Raw genomic sequence first — 14819 nt, 5'->3', positions numbered from 1 at the left:
CCTGAAGTTTAGGAATAGCTATCTTGGGTTTTTAATAGGGAAGTGCATTTTGGAAATAATATTCTGGCTGCAGTGAGATGAACAGCCCTTATGGGGGCAAGAATGGAGGCAGAGAGAACACTTAGAAAGTGAGAGATGATGGCAGCCTCAACAAGGAAGTGGAAGTGAGGTGGACAGAAACAGAAGGATTCTAAATGTGTTGAAGAGAGAGAATCAAAGAACACGGTACCTGCCTGGGTGTGAAAGGTGGTAAAAGAGACACTAAGGATATCTAGACCTGTCACTTCCATCTCCTAAATCTCTCTCATTCTTCCACTTCTCTCCATCTCTCTACCACCACCTTAGTCAACACTACCATCATTTTATTTGAACTACCACAAGACTACTAATTAGTACCTGCACATCCACTCTGATCAACTTTAAAACATGCTCCATATTATGTCTGAAGTTATTTTTCCCCAGAGTCAACCTGATGACCAACCTGATTATGTCAAATCCTTCTACTTTTAAGTTCCCATGGTATATGTTTCATCTGTAGTGCTAATCATACACTTGCAATTGAATATTAATTTGTGTGGTTTTTTTTTATTACTAGCTGCCCTCCCCACCGACTTGATTATAGGCTCCATGAGGGCAGAGTCCAGATGTATTTCTGTTCTTCATTTATTCACAGCCCTAGCAGAAAGCCTAGAATTTAGCAAGCAATCAATAATAACTGACAAATTGGTGATGATCTCCCCATATGATCAGCTCTACATCCAATCAAACATCAGGCCCCCTGCCTACATACCTCTACAATTTCTCCACTTACATCCATCCTCATGGTCACAGTCCTATTCAGCCAACCATGGTCTCTAACCTAGATCATTACAACTGTCTCTTACAAAATCTCTTTCCCTCTATCTCACTCCCTTATAATCCAAACATCACAAAGATGAGCCAGACTTGATATTTTCTAAAATCCATATGTGATCATCTAATTCTCTCCCTCTTACAGTCCTCAGTGTTTATCTATTGCCTTTAAGAGTCAGACTTCTTCACCTGACCACACACTGCATCAGATAAAAAGAGATTTGTGAAAACTCATGCTGTAACACTGACACTGAAGACTTGAATCAAGATGGCAGAGTAGGACACAGAACTCACCTCCCCCTATAAACACATCAAGAATACATCTACAATTAACACAACATTGTAAACTGACTACACTTCAATTAAAAAAAAATACATCTACATATGGGACAATTCTCACTGAAAACTAACTGGAGACTGGCAGAAAGGCTCCTATACAACCAAGGCTGTAAGAAAGAGCCACACAGAATCAGGTAGGAAGGGAAGAGAAGCAATCAGGTCAGGACCTATGCCCCTGGGAGGAGACTCAGAAGAAAAGGGAGACTACATGGACGGAGACCCTCCTGGGGAGTGAGCAGTTCAAGCCATACAGGGTGTCCCCGCCTTGGTGTCCAACAAAAGGCAGGCAAACCCCCTTGGCTGGTTGGAGGGCCAGTGGGACTAACAGGAGGGTTGTGGGAAGCTTGGATTCCATTTGTGAGGAGCAGGAACACCTGCTTGCTCCTGAGACTGGAGGAGAGGGCAGGCTGAAACCACGTGGGTGGCTGACTGGTTTCCTATGACTGCCCCAATGTGCAGAAAATCATGTGGTTACAGGGAAGAAACTAAAAGAAGAAAAAAACAGGGAAGAATGACAAAAACAACCAAAAACAAGTAAAACTAACAGTGAAGTGGAACTATTCAGCCTTAAGCAATAAGAATCTCCTAATTTTTCTAGTAAAATAAAAAAATTTAGGAAAAAAGTAAAGTACAATTCTACCTACAAAGCTACCTGCTGACCTACACATTATATAATATGAAATGATAAAGACTTCTTGTACTTTACCACCTTATATGGCCAGTATATAATCAGACAATATTCTGACATCAGAGTAGTAACACAAAACAAATATATCAAATGAAAGTAAAAAAATAAAGAGAAGCTTTACTGAATAAGTAAGATATTACTGAGAAAAATAAAATGATTATTAAGACAGACTTGGTTTCACTTATCCTAAAAGAAAAAAGGAAAAAGTTAATTATAAGATAGTCTGTATCTTTTAATATTGTTTGCCTTATGAAAATCAGTACCAACATAAAAACTGGGAAAAGAATGAAGAACCATATCCATAGGAATCATAACTAATGATACACAATTACTAAGTTTAGGACACACACAATGCTCCTTTCAGTTGATGACCAGATGTGAAGTAGTATGTTGAAGTAATTTATTAAATAAGACTATTCAAGTAGGACAAAGTTTAATGCAACCAAAACAGGTACTAGTTAATCAATCTACTCTAATGGCTGACATGTACATAAATAACTTAAAATACGGTTTATTTAGGTCACTCTATGCCAGTTTAATCCATTGACACAGTTTGGAAGGTTAATCACAAAATAAAATTATGGTATGATCAAGAACTCACCTGCTCTGGGAAGTGGTTTATACAACTCCAAGTACTGCTCCCCATGAAGAACCTATGGCAGGGTAAACAAAATTTTACTAGCCGACTTCCTTTTTCCACAGGTTCTGCTGTGGATATTGCTAATTACAAGTGACAGTTCACTGTCCACACGTTCACATGATAACTTCCCTGAAACTATGTCTCAGTTTGGTTCCTACTTCTTAAATTATATGATTGAGAAATAATCAGTCCCCCAAATTAGAGACTGTCAGCTCTCTGGAGCAAAGAAAGCATATTTGTATTTTCTGGACATTCATAAATCCTTAACTATTACCTGTGGGTTAGTTGCCAATGCAGGCACTAAACCAGGTGCATTCCCAGTGCTTATCACTGTGCCTGGAACATACTGGGTATCCAGTAAAGATCTGTTGACTAAAAATGGACAAATTGGCCAGTACTAGTAGTAAAGTAACTTCAGGTCATAGGAATTTTTTTTAAGGATTTCCAGTAATACTTTATGATTGCTTTCATTAAAGAAGACTTCTGTGCGTCTTTCTCAGCTCTCAAAACTTCTTGATCCCAGTACCCCTGCAACTCTTCTCCAAGGTTGCCAAATATAAACGACTCAACCAAAGCACAGAGATAAATCTTACAACCATGTTCAAAGTAAAAGCACTATCAATGTGAACAATTCCTTAGTATCTTATAAATTACCTACAAAGAGTAAACACTAAGGACCTACCCATAGCCACTTAACCTCAATGTATCAAAGGAAGAGTATGAAAATACATGGAGGAAAACAATAGGATAGTAAAAACAAAGCCTGACCCACCTATCCAAATGACCACACTCCACTGCTATCAGACAGCTTAATTCCCAGTCTTCCTCAGAATCCAGAGGAAGAAAGAAAGGTGGGGAGGGGCAGTGATGGGAGGGCACGTGGTGGACTGCCTCACCATCAGACAGTCTGGAAACCCAAGGCTGGGAAGTCTGGGATTCAAATCCCAAGATGGCTATCATTCCTAGCCACACATTTCCAACTCCTTCCAACTCTGAGGAAGAATTCTGAAATTTTCCTTTAATTGTACTGCCATTATCCAAACAGAAGAACTGGCTGCAGCAAATACCATGGGAGAATGACTAAACAACAAACGGCCTGGCATGTTTCTTCCTCCCTTCCAATTTCATCAAATACTCTAATAAGGTAAGTACTCATAGAATCAGAGCAGCAATAAGCTAATCGATCCTCCAGAAAATGGGTTCTCAGTCAAACAATCATCACTGGGCTCATGACCTGAACTCACTTTAAGAAATAAAACATACCTCACTTGAAAAGCTTTCTCACAATTGTTCACTGCTTCCTTCTTGGAACAATTTATTCACTTCGCTTCTCAAACACCACATTCTCCTGATATTCCTAACACCTCACCAGCCATCCCTTCCAAGTCCATTTTGCTAATTCCACTTCATCTCCTCAAACTCTAACCACTACAAGATCCCTAAACTCAAGCTTTTCTCTACTCATATTCACACATTAGGTGATTTCATCTAGTCTCCTGTCTTTAAATCTCACTTAAATGCTAAGAATCCCACTGGGGCCTCTCCCCTAAATTCTAAACTCATATACTCAACTGCCTACTTTGTATCTCCAATTGAATATGGAAAAGGCATCTCAAATCTGTCCAAAGCCAACTTCTGATCATCCCCACCTCAAAGTAACTGTATATATCTATGTTATTATACACAGTAATATGTCACATGTAACTACTAAACATATTAAATACATTGTATATAATTATACAATAACCTTCATCCTTTACTCTTCTTTCTTTCCACAAAAGCAGACTTTTACTTGAATGACTACATTAGACTTCAAACTGGTTTCCCTGCTTCCATGCTTGGTTCTCATATACTCTGTTCTCCACAAAGTAGCAAAAAGGAGCCCATGAGTGAACACAGCCAGATGACATCACTCCTCAGTTCAAGGACTACAAATGGCCTCCTAGGTTAATCAGAGTATAAGTTGACAGTCTTACAATGACTGCAAGGCCCTCTTCTACCACTGCCCCCTTGCTCATTCTACAGCTATACTGGCCCCCTTGCTATTCCAAAAACAAGCTAAGAATGCACCTGCATCGGGATGTGCCTACAGTTGCTCTCTCAGCCTCAATACTCTTCCCTCTTGCTCCTTCATCACTATCATCTGGTAAGGAATATCATACCTATTTTATAGATAACGCAACTGAAGCTCATAGAAGTTATCTACCCTCGGTCAAACATCAAGTAATGGCAGAGAGAGAATTAATAATATTATGCCAGGGTTGTGGGACTGCACATAATTTTCATTGTCTTCCTTTTGCTTGCCTTTTCAACTAACTCTCTTCTCTTTTTTTCTTAAAAAGAAAAATCAAAAGATACGCTAAATCTTTATTCTTGAATCAACCACTATAAACTATTTTATTAATACACACACACACACACACAAAGGATGTGACATTTGCCAAACATATTTAAAGAAACAGAAGAAAAGCAAAATAAAGGTTTCTTAATAAACATACCTTTGCTAAGTTGATTGAAAGCCCAGGAATCTCTGCTAATCTTCCACCCATTATAGATTTCTGAGCCATAATAACTCCCAAGGTAGGCAAGCAGGAGAAATCAGAACTTCCTTCATAAATAAATTTCAAATCTTTTGGTTCCTTCATCGATGCCCCCACTCCAAGGGCATACATAATAGTGTCCAGTTCCGTATAAGAAGAAGAAAATGGAGGAAGTTTGTGGCCAACAGCTCCAGCCTACAGAACAATAGAAGCAAATTGTTCTTCCACTGATAATTTTGTCAAATCTTTAAATAAGAACTTCTCAAAATCATTAACTGCTCACATATCTAGTTGTTTGAACAGAATGCCATTTTAGTAAATGTGACAAGAGTATCATAATTGTTTCTTTTTTTTAATAAATAGTGTGGGAAAGGCTTCATGTACAGATAAGTACTTTTTTATTGCTGGCTTCTTACTAACAGACAGTATGTCTCATTTTCAATTTTCCTGTCCCTGATGATGGAAAACCCTATTAATTCAGCAAGTATTGGCTACTAAAAAATACAAAAAATAAATTATAAATAAGGATACTGAATTGCTCTATAGGATCTATTATAAATGAATTCACTATAAGTGATGAGCAAAATCTTGCTTAATACTTGTAAATTACTGATTCATAATGGTTTTAGTTAAAATGAGGTTTTACCTTAAGTTCCTATCCAGGAATGTCATTTATCTAACTACATATTGTATTTTCCTATTTAGCAGTGATATGCCTAGCTAATTTGTGGAGCATATATTAGGTTATAAAACAATGATGTCCAATTTTGTATCACTTTCATTCTAAAGCAGGAGTCAGCAAACAAGTGAGTTAAGAATGGTTCTTACATTTTTAAAGAGTCATTTAAAAAAAGAAAAACAGGAAGAACATGTGACAGAAACAGTATGTGGTCCATAAACCAGAAAATATTTACTATCTGGCCCTTTACCAAAGAAGCTTGCCAAACACTACTCTAAACTGAAATCATATTTATAAACTGATCATATTCTCTGGGTTAAAATTAGATTGTTAATTTTATCACTATGTCTGCCCTGAGTCGCAAAATACCACAATCAAATGTGTCAAATGATTTATTTCTTATTATTTATTCACTACAATTTTTTTAAGAAAAAAGTGTCAGAGATAGCAAATCAGCAAACTTCACATGATCTTTTTAACCACAGTCCTATTAGACTTTCTATGCTCCTTATAAAAAAAAGAAGTTTTACCTGCAACCATGTTGAAATATTTCCAAAATACAATCTATCAACGTTTTTCCTTAAAAAGATATAACTTAAAAGAGAAACTAAATATTCTTTTTGAAAAAGTTAGAAAGTAACTGAAGTAGGATTATCAAAAATGCTCCAAAACAAAAAAACACTTGTCACTTACATTGAAAAAGAGAAAGCAAAAGTTACATTTAATATTTTAGCCCTATGTTCATTCAAATTCCATATTTAGTACACGTTTTATAAAAAGTTTTATGGTCATTTATCCTTCCTTTTTAACAATAAATTAATAGCTTGGAAAATAATTTTTTTGTATGAAAGAAAAGAAAAAGAGAAAAGAAAAGAAAAAAATCTCCAGGGAAGGCAGAGCTTCAGGCTTTCTCCCCCACTTACAATTCCTGACGTGGCTCCTGATGACACATGACTGGTACGATTTGCCATAACTCCTCCATCTGAATCTATTTTACTTAGAGCTTCAACTATAGTGTCAAATGATTCTAAAAAAACAAAAAAGATAATAAGTAATAACAATGCTTCTGTTAAAGACGTGACTAAGAAAAGCTACTACGTTGTAGATAATTATTCCTGCACCATCCAGCAAGCCTGCTTTGTTGCCTCTGATTCCCCAGCCAGGACTGAACTGACTGGGACTCTTTACCTTGAATTCTCTGAGGCTTGGTGGCATTATCAAAGTCACAGATCTTTGTCCAGTTGGCCTTCACTGACTCAGGAGTCATTGGCTGATTCCTCTGTCTTACAATGGCTCCAAGGGTCCGCTCCCATCGTACTGGTTACAGAAACAAAGCAAAGATACTAAGCACATAGTTTGAGAGGGAGGCAGAGAGTAGAATTCATGAGTCCAATGAATTTTTTTAACCTTAAGAAAAATGGAATTTGTAAAAAAGATTCCAACTCCTAAAGATTTTTACTACAAGCCTTAAAAAGCATTTTTTCCTAAAATAACAAACCCATTAGGATAATGTCAAATTCCTTTTTTCAAATATTTGAAGCTGAAGGGGAAAACCTCTCTCTCCCCTGACTATGCCAGATACTACTGAAGGTAGAATGAAATGCTGAATGAGAAAAAATTAAATTACATATAATCATGCCAAAAGACTGACTTTATGACCACAGAACATTCAGATAATACACTTCAAGATAACAGAATAGAGCTTTGTTGGATAGCAAACTGAGGACTAGTGGTGATAACAGGTCAACGACTCCAGAAAACCAAATTAATGTATCAGACAGCCCCAAGTAATTCTCCCTTCTCTTTCCTTTGCTCCCCGCTCCCTTTCCACGGGAAGTCAACTAGACTGCCCAGATTCACAAAAATAGTCACTACTGCATATGTTCCATGAGGAGAATTTTTAACATTGTTTTCTTTTTAAAAAGCCCAAAGAATAAATAATCACTAGTAACCTTATTTAAATGTAACAGTCAGACTTTGATGGTTACTAATCTGAAGATTTGTCTTGGGGAATGACAGAAGCTTCTAGAAATTTCCTTTTGATAAAGTTCCATATGCAGCTATTATTACAAAAATTGATCTTCCTCTCTTAAATAGAGGTCACAAGACACTTAAAAATGCCTGAATAATACAAGTTACTTTACAGTTGGAGAGAACAGTCGTTAATGATACTCTACACTATATTGGAACAATGCCCTCCAGTAACTGCAGCCTTTTAAATAATTCAACTAATTTTGATACCAGCATCCAACTAAAAACTTGAATTTGGATATTGGAATTTTCACAATTTTTTTTTAATACCATAAAGTAAGTCTTGAATTTGGAGCTCGCAAGGTTTAAGAACTGGGGTAAGAGTGGATTGAAGCCAGACGAATTTGCTATTAGGCTGGAGGAAAATAATTTCCATAGATCAGTTGCAATTTCTCCCCTAGAAAGTTGTCCAGTGTGATTCCTCACTGTCTCCTCCTGATGCTCATGCTCCAAGGAAGAAGAGCCAAGTGAGAGAACTGGAGAATCTGCCTGTTGTACCATCAGGATAGGGCTCTTTCCATCTTTTCAAAAACAGCCCTCCCTCCCACTCATGTCTCTGCGAAACAAGCATGTGGGTGCCAGAGATAAGGAAAGACAAACACCAGTATGAAGAGAGACTGCGTCGTCTGAAGAAACAGCCAGTTCTGGATAAGACAGGGCAAATCTAAAATAAGGACTGCCGACAGGAAAAAATTGAAAAGGTTGTTGAAAATGCCACAGGCCTGCTGGACAACTACCACATTTTAGAAGACCTGTTGGTATACCAGTGTTTGAGTTTGAATATGTGTGCACTAGATCCAATGCTTAGGCACCTAACAAGATCTTTTATCCATCTCTAACTGGATATACAGGTTTAAAGATATGGAAATAATATATGTCAAACCAAAACTGAAAGAGACTTACATTTTCCAATCCATCCAGCTCCAACCTATAAAAAAGAGGGCAAAATGGTTATATCATCTAATGTGAAATCATTAATAGAATTTTCAAAATTAAAAAAACAGGCAGTTATCTTTTTAAGAACATCAGAATGCTAGATGACAATGGATGAAAATAATGCAGCTGTACAAAAGTTCATAGGCCCTCATGACCTTGCACTGCTCATGCTATCAGAGTAGAAATAAAAAGCAGCACAATATAGTAGAAATGTATGTAGTAGAAAAGCATGACTCTGCACAGAAAAGCATGACTCTGCAAGGTTTGATACCAGTTCTACTGACTAGCTGTGTGACCAAGGTCAAATTATTTGACTTCCCTAAGTCCGAATTTCCCCTTATACAAAATTAGGATGATAACAGACTCTTCATGAGATAATCATGAAGGTTAAACAATATAAATACCAAACGGGCCCAGCACATCACTTGAAATACATGCCCCTCTCTAAAGACTTAGTGAATAAAAAAAACTAAAAAGTGAAGAAATAGAAAACCAGGATTTGACGTAATGAACTTAACATCTAGTCATTTTAATGAAACACCTCTATATAGAGATAAGGCAAATAACCAAATACATTAACCGCCATGCAGAAAGATGTCATTCTAGGAAACTCTCAGAAGAAAATGTATGATGTAAAGAAAATCTGTTTGTCATACCTTCAAACAGCACAACTACAGTGTGCCAGAACTTATCAAGAGAATTCTACACACAGGTAACAGAAGAAAATCTAACACTTCTCAGCGGCTCTAGGCTCAAGGGTAAGGCTTTGTAATCACCCTTTCCTTTACATTACCAAGCCAATCGGCCTTGACGCTGTCAGAGTAGATAAAGCAGCAGTAGTTTTGTTAACACACAAGAGAAATAATACCTTTTGCCAAACTTGGGGAGTGATGCAACAAGCTGCAACCTCCACTCAGGTGCCAGAAACAACAGCTCCAACTGAGCCAAAAAATCTATATCTGCCACTCTAGATAGCTATCAAAATTCTGCAAACAAAGTGGCAATTTACCTTCAAGGTTTAAGTCAAGATATTATACACATTTCTTACTGTATTTTATCAGTCTCGCATACCACATGTCCCTCACCAAAAATGTTCACAATATAGTAAAAGAAAACAACAACATACAAAACTCTATCTACAGCATTATCCTAACTGTCTGTGTCTGTTTGGGCGAGTATGTCAAATGTGTATTTAAAACAGACTATTCTCGTAAAATGCACACCTAATAAAAGACTGGATGAGAATACCTAAAAATATTCAAAGGAGTTATCTCTGGATAGTGGTAATGTGGGTGACTTTAATCTTCTTCTATATGCTTCCCTGTATATTTAAAGTTTTCTACAAAAAACATACTATTTTGTTCATAGAATTAATAATAAATATAAATGTAAACGATAAAAATTTTTTTAAAAAATTCCTTAATGAGCTAAAAGACAGGCAGGCCAAAATTTAGCTCCAAATGGCTTGATTATTATTAAATTTTCCTCCTATGTAAATCTAGAGTTGTAAAGGTCTCTCCACATCTAATTTCCCACAATTCACAATCAATGACTATGATTAAGAAAGTGGACGCATGTATCTCTGCTTAGACACGTATAGATTATTTTTCATTTACAAATCAGCTTTTTATTCAAATGAATCAGGGTATTATATCATTCACTTCAAATTGAGCCAGGTTATTTGTTACCAAGAAATATTTTTGATGTCATAGTATTCCTCACACAACAGGTTTATTATTATATTACCACAGAGAATCAAATGGAGGGGAGGGCCTAAAATAAAACATTTCATGAAAGAAAAGAAAAAAGAGATTAAACTCAAATGGGGGCTCAAAAATCTATAAATCAGCATAAAGAAATCTGAAAGGACTTTGACTATAGAGTGAAAACTGGATCTCACTGGATGGTGGGCTTATGTGTGGTTTTTATTTTTACAACAAACACTTAAAGCTTTGCAACAGAGGAAAAATAAAAAAGTTTATTTTTAAAATTAATAAGTTGTGTTTGCTGATCTATCACACCCAGACAAAACTCCTGCTATACTGATATAACAGGTAAAATTGAGGGGTGACTGCTATGTGTGCTGAGTTTAAAAATATGATTTCTAGTTCTCACAACAAAATCCCAAGAAAACTAAAACTCAAGGAAGTTAATTTGTACAATATTTCAGCAAGCCAGCAATCACCAGAGCAAGAAATCAAAACCTGGCCTGGGTGACTGTAAACCACCAGCTCTGTCCTTCCACTCTACCACTCAGCATCTCTAACCAACTGAGAAGGTCTGTATTTGACTAAACACATCAAACCAGTCACATTTTCACTTGACAAAAATATCAGAAACAAAGAACTATGGAAAAATAGAATTTAAGAAGTTGCTGCTTCTTTTCCAAAAAAGGATATTAGCCATACTTATTTCTTTAATTATAACACAGATATAATATTAAAAAATAGACAAGTAGTATCAACTCATGTACATTTTCACAAATATGGACAATTGGAAAATAATAACTTTTGAATATTTTTTGTATTTAATTACACAAATACTGCTCTGGGAGAAAACAGAAAGGTGCAGAATACCTCAAACAAGCCACCATTTTCCTCACAATTCTCATGGCAAAGCCAAAGCACCAGGGGTGCTACGTAATCCGGCTTTAGAACATCCATAAGATCTGAAATAAATACCAAAAAAAAAGAAGTTTATAAACAAGACTATATAAATATTTAATCAATCATTTTACTTTCTGAAAATTCCTTACTTAAAAATTATAGGTTCAGAGACTTTTTAAAGAAGGAAAAATTAGTTATACATAATTAATAGTCTTAATACCCAAGACTTTTAGAAAATCTTTTCATCCCAATGGAGATATCCAGGTTTCTAACCCTGAGGGCATAAGACATACCTTTCCAAGATGGGTAACACACTATTCTGAACACAAGTTAAAGCTGCCTAGGCAAAGACTGGTGGGCAAAGGTACACACAGTACAAGGAACTTAGGTATCATTCATTCCCGAAACTATTTTGCTCCCCCAGCTACTTAACAAGAAGCCAGAAAACTTGACAACTGTAATGGCAGTAAGATAATGATGTGAAATGGACCTCGCAACCATTACTGCCAAGTAACAAAGTCTAAGAAATATTTTCCTGTTGCATACTTTCTGTGAGCAACTTAACAGAGCAGAAAGGTACTGCACAAGGAGCATGAACACCTAGAGTTTACTACTGGCCCTGCCATGAAGGCACCTTAGGACTTTGAGCACATCATTCATATTTCCTGGACATGTGTCTTCATCAGTAAGATGGTAATTAACATGCTGTGCCTGCCTATTCTACCAAGTTGTTCCACAGCTCAAATGAGATACAAATTATTAATATACCTTATAATCTGTACAGAGTGAAATAAATGTAAATTGTAATTGTGAAATGGCAAAATACAGTTTTATATTTTAAAGTACAAAGATGACACATACAGTCCCTGTAAATTAAAAAACAGTTCCAAAAACTTTTCACTTTATATCCTCTAAAAGTTCTCAAATATGCAAAAAATCTAATGGCAACTGTCCTCTACTCTCCATTATCCTCATGAGGAGAAAACCAAAGAAAGTCTCCAACCATCTCAAATTACATAATAAAACAAATTCTTAACATATATCTCATTCATGTCAATACATAACATTCCTCTAATTTCCCTTATATATCAATTGGCAAAATGGAATGTTAAAGGATGGCTATATAGAGATGTTTGACTTGACTCAAGAGATGTTCAGATATTTGAACTGACTAACTTTACAATGAATGTAACAATAAGCATGCCAATAAAACCCAACTGAGTATCTGTTAGGTGAGAAAAAAGAAAAAAAAAGTAAGTCACATATTAAAATTACTTCTGCCTCACGTCTTATTTCACATATTATCACTAATAATGTAAGTAAATATTCTTTTCCAGTTCTCAAAACACATACTCAAACTCCTAGGTCAGCTACCATCTGATTAAACTCAATTTTACGGACAAAGCTCAAGAGGGTAGGTGAAATTCCTAAAAAGTTTCATAGCTAATAATACAGAGTTATATGAAATCAAAATTACATCTTAAGATTATTTACTCCATCCAGTGGTTTCGTCCACGGTCTAGATGACAAAGACCAAAGTTTTCCAAGATTGGTTGTGTCTCCTGGTTACTAGTAATGACAAAGACAAATCCTCTCTGAAGAAAAAATCGTCAATTTAAAATACAGAACAAACACAGAGTAAGATCAGACAAAAAGCTCATGATTAAAAATCACCAAGAACACATGAAGGAAAGCCACCAGGAGTAAAACTCAGAAGAAACAATAGATTTAAACTACAATGAAACAGAAATGTCGGAATTGAAAATATATCATATACAAAAGTGAATTACTCATTCAGAAAATAGATAATACAATCACAATGGTAAACAAGCAGTTAGAAACTGTCAGAAATTAAAAGGCAGACTAGATTTGACAAAGAGGGGAGGGCTAAATTATTGAAAGCAAAAAAAATCAAAAGATATATGAAAAAGTAGACTACATATAGATGAAGAGTGAATTAGTGAAATGGAAGACATTTGATAAAATTACTCATAACTCAACAAGACAAGGACATAGAAATATGAAAGAAAAATTAAGTGAAATAGAGAGCAGAATTAGGTCTAATATACATATACCTGACATCTAGAAAGAAAGAAGGAGAGTGAAGGAGTAAAGCTTCAAAAGACAAAAGCTAAAATTTTTCCAGAACTTATATAACACTAAGCAAAAATGTATACCATGAATCCACAGATCAAGAAACCAAATGTAAGCTAAGCATCCTGGACACATAAAAAGAAATCCATGCCCAGATACATCAAAGAAAGAAAAGAACACAAAAGATGAAAAGACAATCATAAAAGCACCAAAGTGAAGAACAAATCATCTATTAAAAAATGACAATTCAACAACAATGGGAACTAGAAGAGAGTGGAATGGCTTCATCAAAATGTTGAGAGAAAGTAACTATCACTCTAGAATTGTGTTCCCAGAAAAATGGTCTTTCAAGAAAGTGAAATAAATACATTTAAATATAAGCTAAACTGAGAGAATATACAAAAGACTGGCAGTAAAGGAATTTCTAAAGGATATATTCTAGGGAAATGGAAAATGATCCCAAAAGAATGGTCAAAAATACAAGCAGGAAAGTGAGTTTAAAAAATGATAACATGTATATAAATTTAAACAAATGTTTTTATATAAAATAATAGTTACAATGGTAATATCTAATTCACAGAGGTTAAAAAAAGAAAATTACAATAATGGAAAGCAATAATACGTAAGTCATAAAGCAGATGGCTGGAGTTAAAGTGTTCTTAGATCCTTATACTACTCATAACAGGGGTTTAAATGTTATTTAAGGTTAACATAAAAAGAACAGAGTATGTACATTTTAACAGAAAAAAGCAAATAAATGTTTATATGATTTCCAGAAACAGAAAGATGTATAGAAAAAGTAGCATTAACAGACATCACAACACAAAAGGAGGGAAAAAAATCCAAATCTACCAGTACCATAAATATATAAACTAAGCTCATCAGTTAAAAAAGAGATTGTCAGATTTTATTTTATTTTTTAATATCGAGAAGGGCAGTTTACAAAAGAAATACCTACAACAGAAAGACATAAAAAACTGAAAATATAAATTTAAAAAATTGAAAATAAAAATATAAAAAAGGAAAAGGAAAGAAATACCAGGAAAATATCTATCCACAAAAAAAGAATTTTAAAATTAGACAAAATAGAATTCTTTTTAAAATGAGGGGTAGTAAAAGGCATAACATAATATTTAACAAGAAATATCTAACAATTCTATACACATATGCAATAATAAAATAGCCTCAAAAATTACAAATCAAAAACTGATAGAAAAATAGAAGGAAACTAGTATTTATTTGTATTTTTTCCAAAGCATAAGATTCAATGTCTTATTCAATAATTGAAAAGTTGAGCTTAAAAAAAGCCAACAAATATATAGAATATTTCAAAAATATATGGAATATAAAAAATAATTATATTGCTATGCTATAGAGAGTGCTACTATCACCAATTAGAAGATACTGTTAATTC

At 35.0% G+C, this 14819-nt stretch overlaps 1 protein-coding gene across 1 annotated transcript in view; it reads right to left on the bottom strand.

Moving 5' to 3' along the window:
- Positions 1-14819, bottom strand: part of HSD17B4 (hydroxysteroid 17-beta dehydrogenase 4) — a 74782-nt gene that overhangs the window by 34971 nt on the left and 24992 nt on the right. Inside the window, exons 9-14 of the mRNA XM_006176022.3 lie at positions 11282-11373; positions 8673-8697; positions 6927-7055; positions 6662-6765; positions 5018-5254; positions 2481-2532 (exon numbers count right to left, since the gene is read on the bottom strand). Of these exons, the coding sequence (XP_006176084.2) occupies positions 2481-2532; positions 5018-5254; positions 6662-6765; positions 6927-7055; positions 8673-8697; positions 11282-11373 (639 nt within the window). The remainder of the gene's footprint in view (positions 1-2480; positions 2533-5017; positions 5255-6661; positions 6766-6926; positions 7056-8672; positions 8698-11281; positions 11374-14819) is intronic.

Source organism: Camelus ferus, chromosome 3, assembly GCF_009834535.1.
Source record: "Camelus ferus isolate YT-003-E chromosome 3, BCGSAC_Cfer_1.0, whole genome shotgun sequence".
Classification (NCBI taxonomy): domain Eukaryota; kingdom Metazoa; phylum Chordata; class Mammalia; order Artiodactyla; family Camelidae; genus Camelus; species Camelus ferus.
Note: the sequence above shows the minus strand (reverse complement) of the source record. Positions and strands in the feature narration are given on the sequence as shown.